At 42.6% G+C, this 14,525-nt stretch overlaps 1 protein-coding gene across 2 annotated transcripts in view; it reads right to left on the reverse strand.

The window, feature by feature from the left end:
• LOC114435935 (semaphorin-3F-like) overlaps positions 1-14,525 on the reverse strand; it is a 43,463-nt gene that overhangs the window by 13,658 nt on the left and 15,280 nt on the right. The window contains exons 3-6 of one of the 2 annotated variants that reach the window (XM_028405921.1): positions 4,763-4,923; positions 4,618-4,680; positions 2,164-2,283; positions 594-683 (exon numbers count right to left, since the gene is read on the reverse strand). In XM_028405921.1, the coding sequence (XP_028261722.1) occupies positions 594-683; positions 2,164-2,283; positions 4,618-4,680; positions 4,763-4,923 (434 nt within the window). The remainder of the gene's footprint in view (positions 1-593; positions 684-2,163; positions 2,284-4,617; positions 4,681-4,762; positions 4,924-14,525) is intronic. The other variant, XM_028405922.1, reaches the window with a different exon arrangement.

A 14,525-nucleotide genomic window follows, 5' to 3' on the forward strand; every position in this document is an offset into this window, starting at 1 on the left:
ATAATGTTCGCAGCTGACTAACACAGTAACAGTGACCTTATAGGCTCTGAACAACAGACTCTGTTGGCTCTGCTGAGGGGAAAAAAGGCAGGTATCAGTGAGATGGAGGAAAACACTGAGAGCAATCCAAAACTCATCCACCATGCCGCTGGTGTTAGTGGCCCACACAAGAATCCATTATTCCACAGTGCGAGAGGACATGTTGAACATCTGTGTCAACATTGTGTGTGTGTGTGTCTGACAGGTAGGAAATATGCAGGGTGTAACTGAAGTTGTGTTTATCCTGTACATAGATATTGTTTTTAGTAACAAGATACAGCACACTTCCAAAACCTCTATATATCAACAAAGATGAGAACAGATCAATTTTTTGTAACTAACTGAATGTTGTATTTAAAAAAGCACCGCTCTGTGAGTGTTGTGTGTAGACATTTGGCACTTAGTACTGCTGCATATAACCTGATGAAGGATCAAACACCAACCAATGTGAAGACCCCATTGCTGAGCCTTAATAACCCAAAATATGTGAAAAATGAAAAAAAGTAGTACTGCCAGTGGGCACCAAAGTCTACAAAAACCTCCCTTCAGCCCACCTTTGCCTCCAAAGGCTCTGATGTAGTGCTCAAGTCTGCTGCTCGACTTGTTCTCCCTCCTGATTGGGGTGCCTGTAGGTAGTGGGACCCCTAAAAAAAAAAAAAGACACATGGCACAGTGGGCCATCTTGTTACAGCCATTCGACAGCTCAGATCAAAAAGTGATTCAACGGATGATGACTGTGACAAGAACTGAAGAAGAAAAGTGTAAAGAAAAAAAGGACTGTGAAATATTGACTGAAAAAAAGAACATTAAATGATGGAAAAAAATAAAATAAGGTGGAAGTTAAAGCACAGTGGATAGACCCTGGTGGGTGTCGATCATAAATCAATAAATAGCCATGCAGAAAAACACAGGTGTCAAAGCCATGCATAAACCATGAAGATCTAGGAAGGAAAACAGAGAACAAACACAACATAGTACATTATAAGTGACTGATAAGTTTGTAGCCCAAGGTAGAAGGAGATCTGATCAGATCAGAGTTTAACTCTGCAGTCACACAGTCCATTTTAATAGTGACAATGACTTTCTCACTTGTGTGGACTGATTCATGGCAGTGCAAGTCACCGACTTCTACAAACAGGGGATCTGTACTCTCTTGAGAGTACAGATCCCCTGAGGACCCCTTCAACCTTAGGACACATATTTACCATTTACTCCTTGTAATTTGTTAGTAATAAACCCTTCAAAAATAAAGCATAAAGATAGATGGTGTAAAGCTCAACAGGTTGACACTGCAAAGGAAGCTGTGGAACAGTAACATCAAAGCAGAGGGAAAAACTTCGCTGAGGTCTGAACACGTGTCAATCTTATGTGTAACATGGCGAAGAATCTGTGAACAACTGGTTTGTGTTTACATCTACTCCTGCTGAGAAAAATCTTTACAGTGTGAAGTAACATAACATTTGTGCCTTCAGGGAGAAGCTGAATGACAAGAGGCAGACTGACCTTTACATTGAAATTTGAACCCTCCATTTGAACGGTGAGACTAAACAGGCAGAGTGGTGAATGTAAGTGTGTCGACTATAACCGGGCCGGCAGCTGCCGCAGCTCTGCTCAGCTGTGGGGCTAAGGAAGGCTGGTTGAGGGAGGGGCGAGCTACAAGGCTGATGATGGATGAGAAGCTCCATCACTAATGATGGCCTTTCAGAGGCTCTCAGCCAGACAGAAAGACAGGCTCTGCTGTGTATAAACAGGTGAGGGTGGGGGGAGGGGGACCATGAGTAGGGGTATTTTCTATAGGTGTAGTGTCACCATGCTATTCCCAGTGGTGGGAGAAGATTGCAGCGATCTCCAAGGAGTGGCACTTTTTTTCTTTAATAATAATGGAGCTCTGGAGAGGACTAGCTGTGGGCTGTATTCTCTGAGTCCCTAGACCGTGAAACGGCGCAAATCGATGAAAACTAAGAGGCAGAAAATGATGGAAGAGAAGCAGAGCCCATGAAACTGAGCAGCAGGAGCAGACGGAGATTCTCTGACCTGAGATTGATTGACTGATATGGTTCTTTAAGAGGCAGAGAGTAAAAGGTCAAAATGTCTCCACGGGTGCTCGGCTGTGTCTTTGGTTACCTGTGACCTGCGTCCTCGGTCCACATAGGTGCAGATGGGGTTGTACGCGCCTGTTCCACACACATACAGGTGGGTCCGATTCCACGGCTCGATCAGGCGGATGAAGTTTCCACATTCCCCCTGTGAGAGGGCAACACAGACTAGGATTAGAGACTCCGGTTAAAAAAATAAATTCTGATTAAAATGTTACCCCCCCCCTTCCCCCAAAAAAGATTACATAACACCTAATGCCCCACTGATGGTTAATAACTCCTGTGCCTGGCTTAAACCCATTACATCTATCACTTCCTCTGCTGGCTGGCTTGTGTTTGGCAGCTCTGGTCTCTGGCTCTGTGTGTCAGCCTGGCTCGGGCTTCACATCAGACCACACTTTCAGAGGCAAAATGTTTCCAAACACCATATAAGTGTGTGGCAGAAACCAAGAAAAGCAGTGCCACTGAGATGGGAAGTGTGTTTGCTATGAGGATTGAGGTTAAAACCAATTCTATGTTCCGTCAAAGTTGACAAATGAAAAACATTTTGGTTAGACCAAGCAGAACTGGTGAAAGAAAATTTTGGTTTTAGGGAAAAGGGATTAGTGTTTTGCTTTTATAAGAAGACACTGAACCTAAAATCTTAAAATGTTATTTTAATTTATGTACAGGGTGTTTTTGTGTTTTTGGGCACTGAGTCAAAGAGGTGCTGCTGGTGAAAGCAGCTCTCTGCTTTCCAGGTCTTCCTAATCTCTGACCAGCTGTCTGCCTTCCTGGTCTCAATCCACCCAAATCAAAACTCCAACTGCAGAAATGTACAAGCTGATGAGATCTGTTCAGATTTGTCTGTCATGGTTTGTGCTGGTGACAGCTGGAGAAAAAGAAAGGATGTACCAAGTATTAAAAAAAAAGATTGTATGCAGGATGGGGGATGAGCCATTTTGGCAGATCTTAGCAACACGACAGATGCACGGAGTCAGAGGTTTCAGAGGATGTGTCTGTGTGTGTCTGCGTGTGTGTGTATGTGCTTATGCATGGTGGCTTGTGTGTATTATTCAGTGCACAGTTGTGCTCCCCCACAGAGAGCACAGTGGGGATGATTGCCTTTGACCTCCTGCCTGAACCGACATCCCCTCTGAATTGCTGCCGAATTGTCATCATCTTTCATTCACTAAAGAGCGTCCAGGGTTGCCACTTGCCAACATATCTTGCAGTAGACAATTTTATTTCTTATTCCAGTGATGACATTTCAGACACACACAGAGAAGTTCTTACATGCACACATGAACATACATGAGTCAATACAGCGCAGCTAGAGGCGGTGAGAGGCGCGGGTCACCAAACACGCATAAATGAACATTCCAGTTGGATAAACAGCAGCCTGTGCTCTCTACCAGCAGGGGGGAGCAGGGTTATTAGGCAGAGCCTCATCACTCTGTTGGTGCGCACCGCTCCTGCCAACCCTAGCATGGGTGAGGTGAGTGTGTGTGTGTGTTTCAAGGGGTGGGGGGGGGGGGTGGGGGGGGGGGGGGGGGTGGATGGCAATGTGTGAACAAAATCAAAAGAGAAGGATCTGGTATTTATATGAATTTCAATGTTACCACGCGCAGGCTGCAGGAGCGGTGGCTGCATTTGAATGACTGAATCTTATTAACACTTCAGACGAGCCTGTAGCTTCCACTGACCGGTTCATTCTGTCTGCTTGTCTGAACAACAAAGAGCCACATAATTAAAAAATAAATTGAATTTTAAGTATCTGTAATATATATATATATATATATATATATATATATATATAAATAAAGGTTGGTGACTGGAATCTCTTCAGCCCTCAATGAAGATGTGCAAATATCGCACAATTCAAGTTCCTGCTGGAGCGTAATTAGTGGCAGCTGTATGCAATCAGTAATCATGGATGTAGAGAGAGTAAATAAGAGCTTCATAGCCAGTCACACACACTGTAAGGATCTATCTATCTATCCATGAAGGCATGTGACTGCACAGTTTCCACATTATGTATGCGTTGGTAAAGCTTAATCTTTAACATGAGAAGTGATTTTAAAGGTAGGGTAGCACATTTCATTCTGATGCACTTTTTGTTAAATTAAAATTAAATTAAACTTCTCTTTACAATCCGATAGCAACCAATTAGTTTGGCAGTTTCGCATTAAAACAAAGAATATTAATCATCTGTGGAAGCTATAAAATGCTAAAAACATCAGCCAATCCTACAAGGCGCCCCTGCGTGGAGTATTCGGGGTGAGCTCAGAGAGAAAGGGGCATGTGTTTACTTTCCAAATCTGGCTGACTCTCACTGAGTTTTCAAAATCTCCTACCCTACCTTTAAGGTTTACAGTAGTGGCTATGGTTAATCCAACTACGGGCAAAGAAGCAGAGCTTGAATGGAGCTGCATTGCGATTTGAGGCATTTTGTATAGTAACGACTTAGAAGTATTTGATTGTTTTGTTACATTGCACTTACATTGGTGTCTTTTCCTGACTGGACACATTCAGTCTTCCTCTGGGGGGCAACAGGCCAGTGGATCTGACAGGGGAAAAATAAACAAGCTAGTCAGCTGTAAACTCATGTTGGGCTCCTGCAGTTTGATGTCTATGTCTTTTCTTACAATGAGTGGCTCCTTATTGATGTCGTGCAGATCCAGAGAGAGGATGTAATCTTTGCTGCCCACATACATGCGATCGTGGTCCTCGTCCATGCGAAGGATTCGATAGTCAGTTGAGTTCAGCAAAAAGGAGAAGTGGTGAGCGGTGCCGGTGGATTTCAACTCTACAAAGAGGGCAGAAGGAGAGGGAAATAAATGGGTTTGTTCATACTGTGCCTGTAATTACTGGAGTAGAAAAGCACACAATAAAACTGGAAAACCCAAACCACAGTCATAGTCAGAGAGAATATGTGCAGGCTGCACATTTCAAGCACACACACACAGAGATCCACACAACATATGCTAATGTTAATGGAATGATAATATGCTAATGATGCCGAACCAACAATCAGACCCTCCTAAATTAATTTACAGAAGCCGTTTGTTCTTTTGTTCCTTCTCCAATTACATCCTGCCATACAGGGGTTATGGACGGACTAAATCTGGTTACAATAAGCTTGACAAAAACAAGACATCACACAGCAGTGCGAATTACAAAAAGCCAGATATAGCTGATGATAATCAGGGTCCGGCAGTCTGACCCTGGGTCTTTTTCACAATTTTTCAAGCTGTGAAGGAGATGATAACCTTTTGCTCTAATCTGCTCTTCTGAATTCTCCATGTCAGCAGCAGAAAAGATGCAAAGTAATCCCAGGATTAGAATGGAAGCAGATCGGATCATAGAAAACACTGCTATCCTCCAATGGCACACTTTCACAAACTATTTGGAAATTGCTCTGAAATGCCACACACACACACACACACAGCTCAGGGCAGTTCACTGGTGTGTGAGTTTAGGTTACACACTGTGTGGGGAGATAAGTGGAGATCTGGTGTACAGAAAGCTGCTTTTCCCCTGGTCCTCCCATTACCCTTAACAGCTATTAGAGAATCTGATAGAAGGTCTCTCTTGCTTTCTCTCACACTGTGCTTGGGAAAGTAAAGATTGTGGAAGCTGAGCCTGCACTGATGCAGCTCTATTTGCAAAGAAAACCCCAGTGGAGGACCCGTTCATGTTCCACTTCAATGGAACTGGACAAATGTTCCTACTGTGATGGTTATGACGACTCCACAAAGTTTCTCAACCAGAATGGAGCAGAAAGTCTTGCTGCTTTTCTAAGAAAAAAAAAACAGACAGCATGAAGTTCTCCACCTGCACAGGGCACGTTAAAACACTGACACGAATCCTCTCCTAGAAAGCTTCTCAGCTGCTGCTGCTGCGCTGAGCTCCTTCAGGAACTGTGAAATGCTGCCGTCACGGTGCAGCATCATGGCATGCAGGTAGTAAACAGGAATAGACATGGCTGTCACCCGTGTAATTTTCATAAGTTTCCTCCATAGCATAAGCTTTAAAACCTCTTCCTACGCTCATGGACAGAGATTTCAAGCTTTCAGTGGAATTGTACTAAAAGGGTTTCACTGTTGTTTTTATCTGGTATTGAGATTATTTATATGAAATTCCTGACTGATAAATGATCATACATGGCATCATTTCAGTATTTTTGGTGAAGTAACTGTGTTAGAGCAACATGCTGTCTCAGTTCGCAAATGATTAATGGGAGAAAAGTTCTAATACACACATTTTTTTCTAGATTGTTGGATCATTTTTTCATGTACTAAAATGAAACCATGAAGAAAATCCCTGTTGGATTATGTGGCGCTGTCAACAACTCATCGACATTTGAAATGTGAGACCCAATACACACTGCTGTTTGTGAGATGTCAGTGGAAAAAAAAACCTGGACACCATTTTTATGTGTAACAGTCAGCTGTATTTTAAGCTAAGCTTGTATTGCAAATAATGTTTATTATAAATGTTAAAAAATCTATCAAACACTACTTCAACAGCTACTTAAATGGGTTGTTTTGCACTATGTATTAAACTGCAACTTCAACATTTCATCCCGGTTCACTGCCCATGTGTAACCTGATGACTCCAATGTAGACCCCATTTAGCAGCTATATTCATGCAAAGGCCACACGTGCACACAAGCAGAACAGTGCTAACTAAGACAGTGCTGCACTCTTTTTCTATAAACATCCCGTCTCCTCTTTCACCCTTGTCTGCTTGTCAACCACAGGCTTCTGTGGCTATCTGCTCCAACAGGCCCCGCGGTGGAACAACACCAGAGCTTCAAGGACATCAGATGTCACCAGCAGATATTCCGTATTTATTACCTCTGCACTCAGATTGACACTCATGGGACATCAGCATGAGAGCCTGCTGTCACGAGTCCAACAGTTAGGACAACAGACTAGACAGGCAGACAGACAGATGACTGAAAGTACCACATTACAAGGAAAACATTTGTCAAAACATATTTAAGGGGCAGTGTCTGACAGCCCGCCATATTTCTCTCCTGTCACTCGATCAATATCCTTCAGCTTCGGAGCAAACCAAATTTAATCCTGATCTAAATTATCCTGATAAAAACCAACCAAAAGTCAACTCTTCAAAATACTACAATAGAGCACAATGTTTCTTTTAACTTGATAATTTTCCTGTTCCAAAGTTGATAAAACTTATATTAAAATAAGGCATTTTTCTTCATTTTACAAGCTTCTAAAAAACACACCACACGCCACTGATTGATAGTGGAAAAAGAAAAGTTTGCCTGCGAGAATCATTACAAATGGAGAAAAGAAAGCATCTTTTCCTGGAATTCTGCAAATTTCTCACAAAGAATTATGAAGTGAAGCCAGGCCAAAGTATATAAACAGTGAGCGTGAAATTTGTGCTTTGTCTCATCACACCTTTCCTACCCAGCCCTAAACAGAAGACATTTGTAGGTGGTCTCTGTGGGTAAAGGCAGAAATGTAACTTAACAGAGAAACAGCATTCTGCTTGTGAAAGCCAGATAAAGACAACATGCCCTATGGGCTCAAATACCATGACTGTCAAAGATGTATAGTATAATAGCTCTATTCATCTCGCCATTCTAATCTGTGCAAATGAAGTGACAGTATTACACACCGGAGACATATTACAGTGTTGCGAGATGAGACATGCTACAACACATTTTCTTTGAAATAATGCCTGCAGCACAGCGAGATAAGGAGCAAAGTATGACAACAGTCCACATCAAACATGTATTGTCTGCTCAAATTCATCTTTTTAAAAGCCTTCCTGTGTGTTGCTCCTCTGATTTTAATGGACTTTGAAGACAAGATAAATGTTACAAAAACCAATATGGACGTAACATTGTGTTGAATGTCTTGGACTTCTGCTGGTAAATCGAGCCGGTAGTTAGTCCACCTGTTGATGTGATCCCTCTGCACCGTGGTCACCCTCTGCTCTGTTCTGCAGCCAAGGTATGCAGCCCTTTTGGCAAAGCTTTGTACTGTGGTGTGGTTTTCCCAGGTCAGCCTCAGTGTGACCTCTGTTTTGTGTGTCTGTAAGAAGATGAAGAAAGGTGCACCTCCCAGACACTGCTACCACTTCTTTTCATGCCTATTGGCTTAGCCCGCTCCTTATGTGTGTCTTGAGTGAAAAAAGGGGGGGGGGGGGGTCAGGCAGCAGAAAATCCCACATACCTGCCCTGGCATCTCCGGCATGTTGTCTGAATTCCCCAATCTGTCTTAACATTCTCGTGAAGCAGAGGTGTGGCCCCACCTTGCTGCAGCTTGTCTGCAGCCATGCGTGCATGGATTTGTCCCTAAAAGATTCTCCCTAAATAGATACATTTATTCATTAAGACCCCCAAGAAACTTTTGACTTTAAATTGTTGATAGTCATTTTACCCTTACTTTCTTCTAACATGATAATGTTTTAAAAGCCAAAAGAGTATTACAGACAGAAACAGAAACTTTAATTTATAGTTTATTTTTTAATTTAAATACAAATTACTGAAAGAAGTGCTCAGCTTGGTGGAAAGCACAATTATGATTCTGGGTGCAGCTGAGGCTAATGTTAGCAACAGAGCTGGAAGCTCAAACATTAAAACATCCTCTTAGGGGGAGAAGATCAGAGTCCACATGCTCATAGGTAATTTTGGAATGCACTAATATAGTTGTGTCAAAGGTTCATGAACTTTTGTGTTAATTTGTGTTTTGTAAATTTTCAGTGCAACTTATTGAATGCCTGTGGCTGGTGTTTCTTTGTGTATTACAACGCAGGTTGGAGCGGTCACTGCAAATATCAGAGGGGGGTGACACAGCAGTAGGAGCCTTATCAGCTCAACCCATTGCACTGTTTGTCTTTCACATTTGCCTCTGTTCAGCAACTCATAATCAGCCTCTCACCACCCATTGGGGTTATAGGACTATTGACTCACATGTCAGTGGAGCTGATTACTGCTTACCTGCGCCTGCCAAGGATAAATAATTGGCTCCAGATTACGTCTTATCTCTGAGCTTCCGGAAGCTGTCACTCAGATGCTCTTCACGCTTGTCTGCCACTGATACATTCTGTGTGTGTGTATATTCATAGAAATAGAAGTTGAGCTCTCTGATCCTCACATCAAATCAGGGACACCTGTCTTCCACCGCACAAATCGAGAGCAGGGAAAGATTGATTTAGGTAGAGAGTTCACATACTGAGTGGAAATGAGAGATTATAACAAATCTATTTTTTGCAGTTTCAGATGACAGAAAAGGTTAATTAAAGCACAGGGGAGAAGAAGAAGATATCTGGTGCAACTGACAGGAAAGGTTGGTTAGATTCTGTCTGCTTTGCTGTCCTCACCTTCACTCTATTCATGATATACTGTGGCCATATGTGGGGATTAGATGCAGAGAAAAGATCTGCCTTTGAAAAGTCCTTCTAACTGACAAATAATAAGAGTTAGCTTATAGTAACAAATATAGAAAAAAAGCCTCTTACATAATTAAACAAAGTCTTGCCATACACCGATACAAAAAGCTGAGGTTGGTCATACACACACACACACAGGCAGCTGCCCTGCGCAGCTTTGCAGGGCTGCAGGTGAAAGGTTAAAGGGCACAAGGGGTCCGAGGTGAAAGCTCATTGTGCCCTTCTTACACTGGAGAGAGAGCTGGGTGGTCATAATGATACTGTGGTGGGATGATTAGAATAGATGGGAAATGATGCATCTCAACAGAAATGCCTCAGACAATCAACATCTAATTTATGAATAAATCAATATGATTACAATGACAGTTATTGATTGAGAATTATTTAAAAAAAAAGCCAAGATAAAATATTATGGACAATGCCATCTGTAGTTTAAATAAACCATACAATGTTATTAATATATCATAGTCTAAAGGCTAATACTCAATAATGGAAAATGATTAACTAATTATGTGACAGTTTGACTTCTTATAAAGCATTCATTTTGCTGTTGTCTACCCTGTGTAGTTGGAACTATACCATAACCCTTTTCATTTCATTAGCTCCTTATTTGGTCAGGCCTGTCCTGAGGTGCTGTCTGGGGTTGCGGCTAAATGTTTACGCTGTGTGTGTATAGGTGGGAGCGGGAGGGCCACACTGATGCTGCGAGCAGCTGTAATGATGATGAAGCTGTGTTTGTTGTTATAGCTGTAGCTGTCGCTTGCAGCGGGGCTGGTCATGACTGTGGCAGCAGTCAGCGGTGACAAAGCAGTTTAGAGGGATTATAGAGAGGACTGAATAATGAGACTGAGCGGGCGTGAATGAGTGAAAAATCCTCCTCTCCATGGCTGACCTCTGACTTGGCACTTAGAACAAATACTCTCCCTCTCTGTCAGCTGCACTAACACACAGCCAGATGTACAATGTTTTCTCAAAGGAATCCCTTTATCCCTTTTTATAGATATCCTCCTAATTTGTGATTCGATGAGCGCTAAAATCTGCATCTGTCCTGAGCCAAGTTTGTCAACAAGATCCTCCTGATTTTTAGCAGAACCGAACAAAGCCTAATTTTCCAGCCTGTCTTTTTACTTCCTTCTGTTTCAAGGTCATGGCCAGTGTGCTGCTAGCTGGGGGCAATAAGAGGAGGGTAATTAGAAGGTAAATTTAGAGAGAACATTAGCAGCAAGTGTTGACTCAGGGTCTACTGGGGACAACAGCCACCTCTATCCTCTCTGGGTGTTCCACTCTCCAATCCAGCAGCAAGAATCTACTCTATTCCCTCTGGTCATTTTTCACCCACAACAGCAAATGTTGTGGTAGAGGAGTGAGAATGGAGGGAGGAGTCCCGAGGGTAGAGCAGTCTGACAGCGGACCTAAGAACTTCCATTTGTCAAAGCAGGCAGGAGAGAGCCATGGAAACTCTGAGTCAAACTGTAAGAGAGAGCTCCTCTGCACAGCTAACACAGAGAGAGAAAGAGGCTGAAATCTTTTTTGCTGCTGCAGGAGGGGCAAAATACAATGGCACACAGAGGCTCTTTAATTCTAATCATGAGCTGGAGTGAGGACAAAACAGCCTGATTGTGTGCCCAAATACACAGAAAGACTGACTAAAAAATCAGCAGCCAAAAAGAAAGAAGAGAGTTTACCATGAAAACCACAAGAAGTATTAAACAAGGAGCTAAAACATACAAAACAACACCTTCAACTAGGCTTTAGACAGTTAGAAGTATACATACAGAAGTTTTAGCTCCTTGTTTAATACTCTCTTCTTTCTTTTTGGCTGCTGATTTTTTAATCAGTCTTTCTGTGTATTTGGGCACAATTTATGAAGAGAATATTATAAAATTACCTCATTCTGCTCATGAAAAAGAGGAGTGTTAAGTGCAGACTAACTCGACAAACCTGTTATGTAGCACTGACAACGTTAATCAAAAGTTAGCCGGGTAAACAAGTGTTTTTGACCACAGGAACCACTGGTCTGTTTAATGCAGGAACTTCACTGGCACAAAAACATGGAGCAGATCTAACATTTCTGAGGAGAAAAGGTATGGAAACATGGTGGGGCTGATTCAGATGCTCTGGAAATCTGTTCCCAGGTGGATGGAGGGCAAACACAGTGTGAGCTTTGCTATAGTGCAGTGATGTAGAATTTATGGTGGACATCCTGGAGAACCTTGTTCTGCCAACGAAAACAACAGAATCAGTTGTTTTAGCAAATACCCCCGCAGTTTACATTGAAGTGACAAAAATGCCCTGTGCTTCTGGGAGTTGTGACTCTCCTGGGAGTGAAGGAGGAAACAGTGTGACATTGTTTAAAAGTTCACAGAGGAAGGAGGTCAGGGTGGTGGGGAGGTCACAGGAGATACCAGCAGGCGAGTTCTGTTCACAATCACTGTGGTGGTGTCCACTTTGTTCTGCAGAGATTAGCAACAGTTTTGTATGACACACTGTCCCAGTTATATTTCATGTTTCTGGGTACTGACTCATCAAGCAGTGATACCTGTGTTGGCAAAGGGGGAAACGAAGCTTTTAAATATCCAATTTATCCAGTTTACAGCATCTGATATTGTACCGCAGCGTTAGCATGAATGTGCCTTTTTATCATTTCCTCTATTTAACAAAATAAACCTGAAGTGTGGAGTGATGAGGAAACAAATGTCTGGATCATTCATCCCCATCCTGCATCACACTCCTCAGAGTGAGCCTTTCTGCCATCACCCAGAAGACACTGTATGAATATTTTGAAGAAGTTGTCATGCATGCAGCTCTTCCAGAAATTATAGCATCCTTGTCTATCTGCGATCATTCCTTGTTAATGCCGTGTTCATTCATCACCAGGCTTTCCTTCTCCTTGGCTTGTCTGATCCTGCCAGTATCCACTGTTCTTCGTCTGCATACCAGGTTGCTGAGATAAGAGAAGGCATTTTTTTTCCTGTTGATTCCTTCACTCCTTTCTTTGGCACCCTGCATGCCACAGGTGGAAGAAGCAGGGCGATGCGGGAAATGCGTGCAGTGATGATGTATATTGCTATGACTTTTAGGCTCAGTACTTCACCCATTGAAAGTATTCAACTCTCGTGTGAGTAAAAAAGGATCTCAAGTGCCATGTCTAATGAGTGCACGCTTCCATTCAAAAGGGCAAGAACTGTACGACGTCACAGCATTTGCTTCATAGCTGAACGACTTTGTCACGTTTTTGTCTGCTACCATGAAGACAAAGGTCTCTGCATGTCTTCCAGACAATGACAGAAGATTCTGGGACCTTTACACTATTTTCTTAACACCTTAATAATGGTATGCACAAAAACAAGTGGAAGTAAATGCATCTAAAAATCCTAGTTAGAACCTTTGAATTAAATGGACTCATGGAAAATGTGGTACCCTCTGTACTGCATTGCTCCTGACATTGTTGATCTGTAGCCTGTATCAAGTGTGAAATGAGATCGGGTTTGTAATGTGAATATAAATTTCCCCTTAGTCCCAAATGGTCAAACAGGGCATCTGCAAAGTTATCATACTACAAACCCACTAATGGGTGAGTGCCAGAAGCCCATCTGCTTCTCCTCGGCCCACATAATACCACGTACCCCGCTGCTGCATACACCCACTTGACCCCGCGTCACATCTACACAATGGCAGGGTCACCCCCCCGACCAGGTACATGTCAGCACAGATCCCGGGTCAAGCCTTGTGCTCTAATGCCATATGACAGGCAAGGGACAACCAGATAATACTCGGCAATCACACGGCTGGTTGTTGAGCAGTGTGGCGCGGTCCTCTCATGGGGTGTGGGTGGTGGGGCCTGCAGCGAGGCCTTGCTCATTTGTTTGACAGGCTTTGTGCTCCGACACCAGGCGCAGAATAAATCAATATCCTTTTTTTAACTAGCTGAAATATTGTCCTAAAAAAAGGACGTCCTTCCAACTTCTTTACTCCATGTCTGTTTAACTGTCACATTTGTAATTCTTGACATGACATACTAAAGACTTTAACGCAGTCTCAAATATATCTGTGCAGCAACTGACCTCTAAACAAAGCTTCTAGTCAGATATTTTACACCTTATGAGGCCTTACATAGTCCCGGCCCTTATTTGTGTACATTGCCAAATAAGAGACCCCCACCCCTCCCCCCAAATAATAATAATAATAATAAAAAAAGTAGCTACCAGCATGCCATGTCTGATTGAGATTTCCATGACGATCATGAGCTTCTTGAACTCTCCCTCACATGAAGTGCTTCTCGGCACACACATCTAACATAACATTCCTTCAGTAATCCATTCCATTAGTGGCCCGACTGTGCACTGGTCAAACAGATCAATACCATATTGACCTCATCAGATGAATCTGACGGTAATTACACTCAGAGAACGCACTCTGCCTCCCTGTCTTTTAAGCACTGCAACAACAAGCTCAGCAAAGAAAAACAAAGTAACCGGCAGAACAGTCTACATACACAATTTCTGAGTATATTCTCAAACAACAGCCGCCCAGAAACAATATTATGTTGTCTTCTTAAGGCCTCGGTAACAAGAGTTGAACCTCGCAAATGTGAGATATTATCTTTCAGTTTCATTCCTCAGTTTGAAGCTGCTTATCTTCCATCACCGAATCCTTCCAAAGTGAATCAGCAAATACCTGTATGTATTAGAATCGGTTGTGTGTGTAGTTCTGTCTACAGTAACGAGTTTAAATGGCCAAATGTGCCTGAAATGTTTCCCCATCAACTGCATTTGACTCCCTTTAAACAGTAACAGTGTTGGTATATTTGCAAGCGTGAGAGGGTTTTATTACAGCCTCATATCCTTACAAACACACGCACGCACAGGGAGATTTTATTCTAACGTTCAATGGAAATCAGCAGGTTAGTTTGGTGAGAGCTGTGGGAACAACAGAAAGCAGAGACCAACTGGTGAGAATTAGCTGACTGGATGC

This window comes from Parambassis ranga, chromosome 5 (assembly GCF_900634625.1).
Source record: "Parambassis ranga chromosome 5, fParRan2.1, whole genome shotgun sequence".
In the NCBI taxonomy this organism is placed as follows: Eukaryota; Metazoa; Chordata; class Actinopteri; family Ambassidae; genus Parambassis; species Parambassis ranga.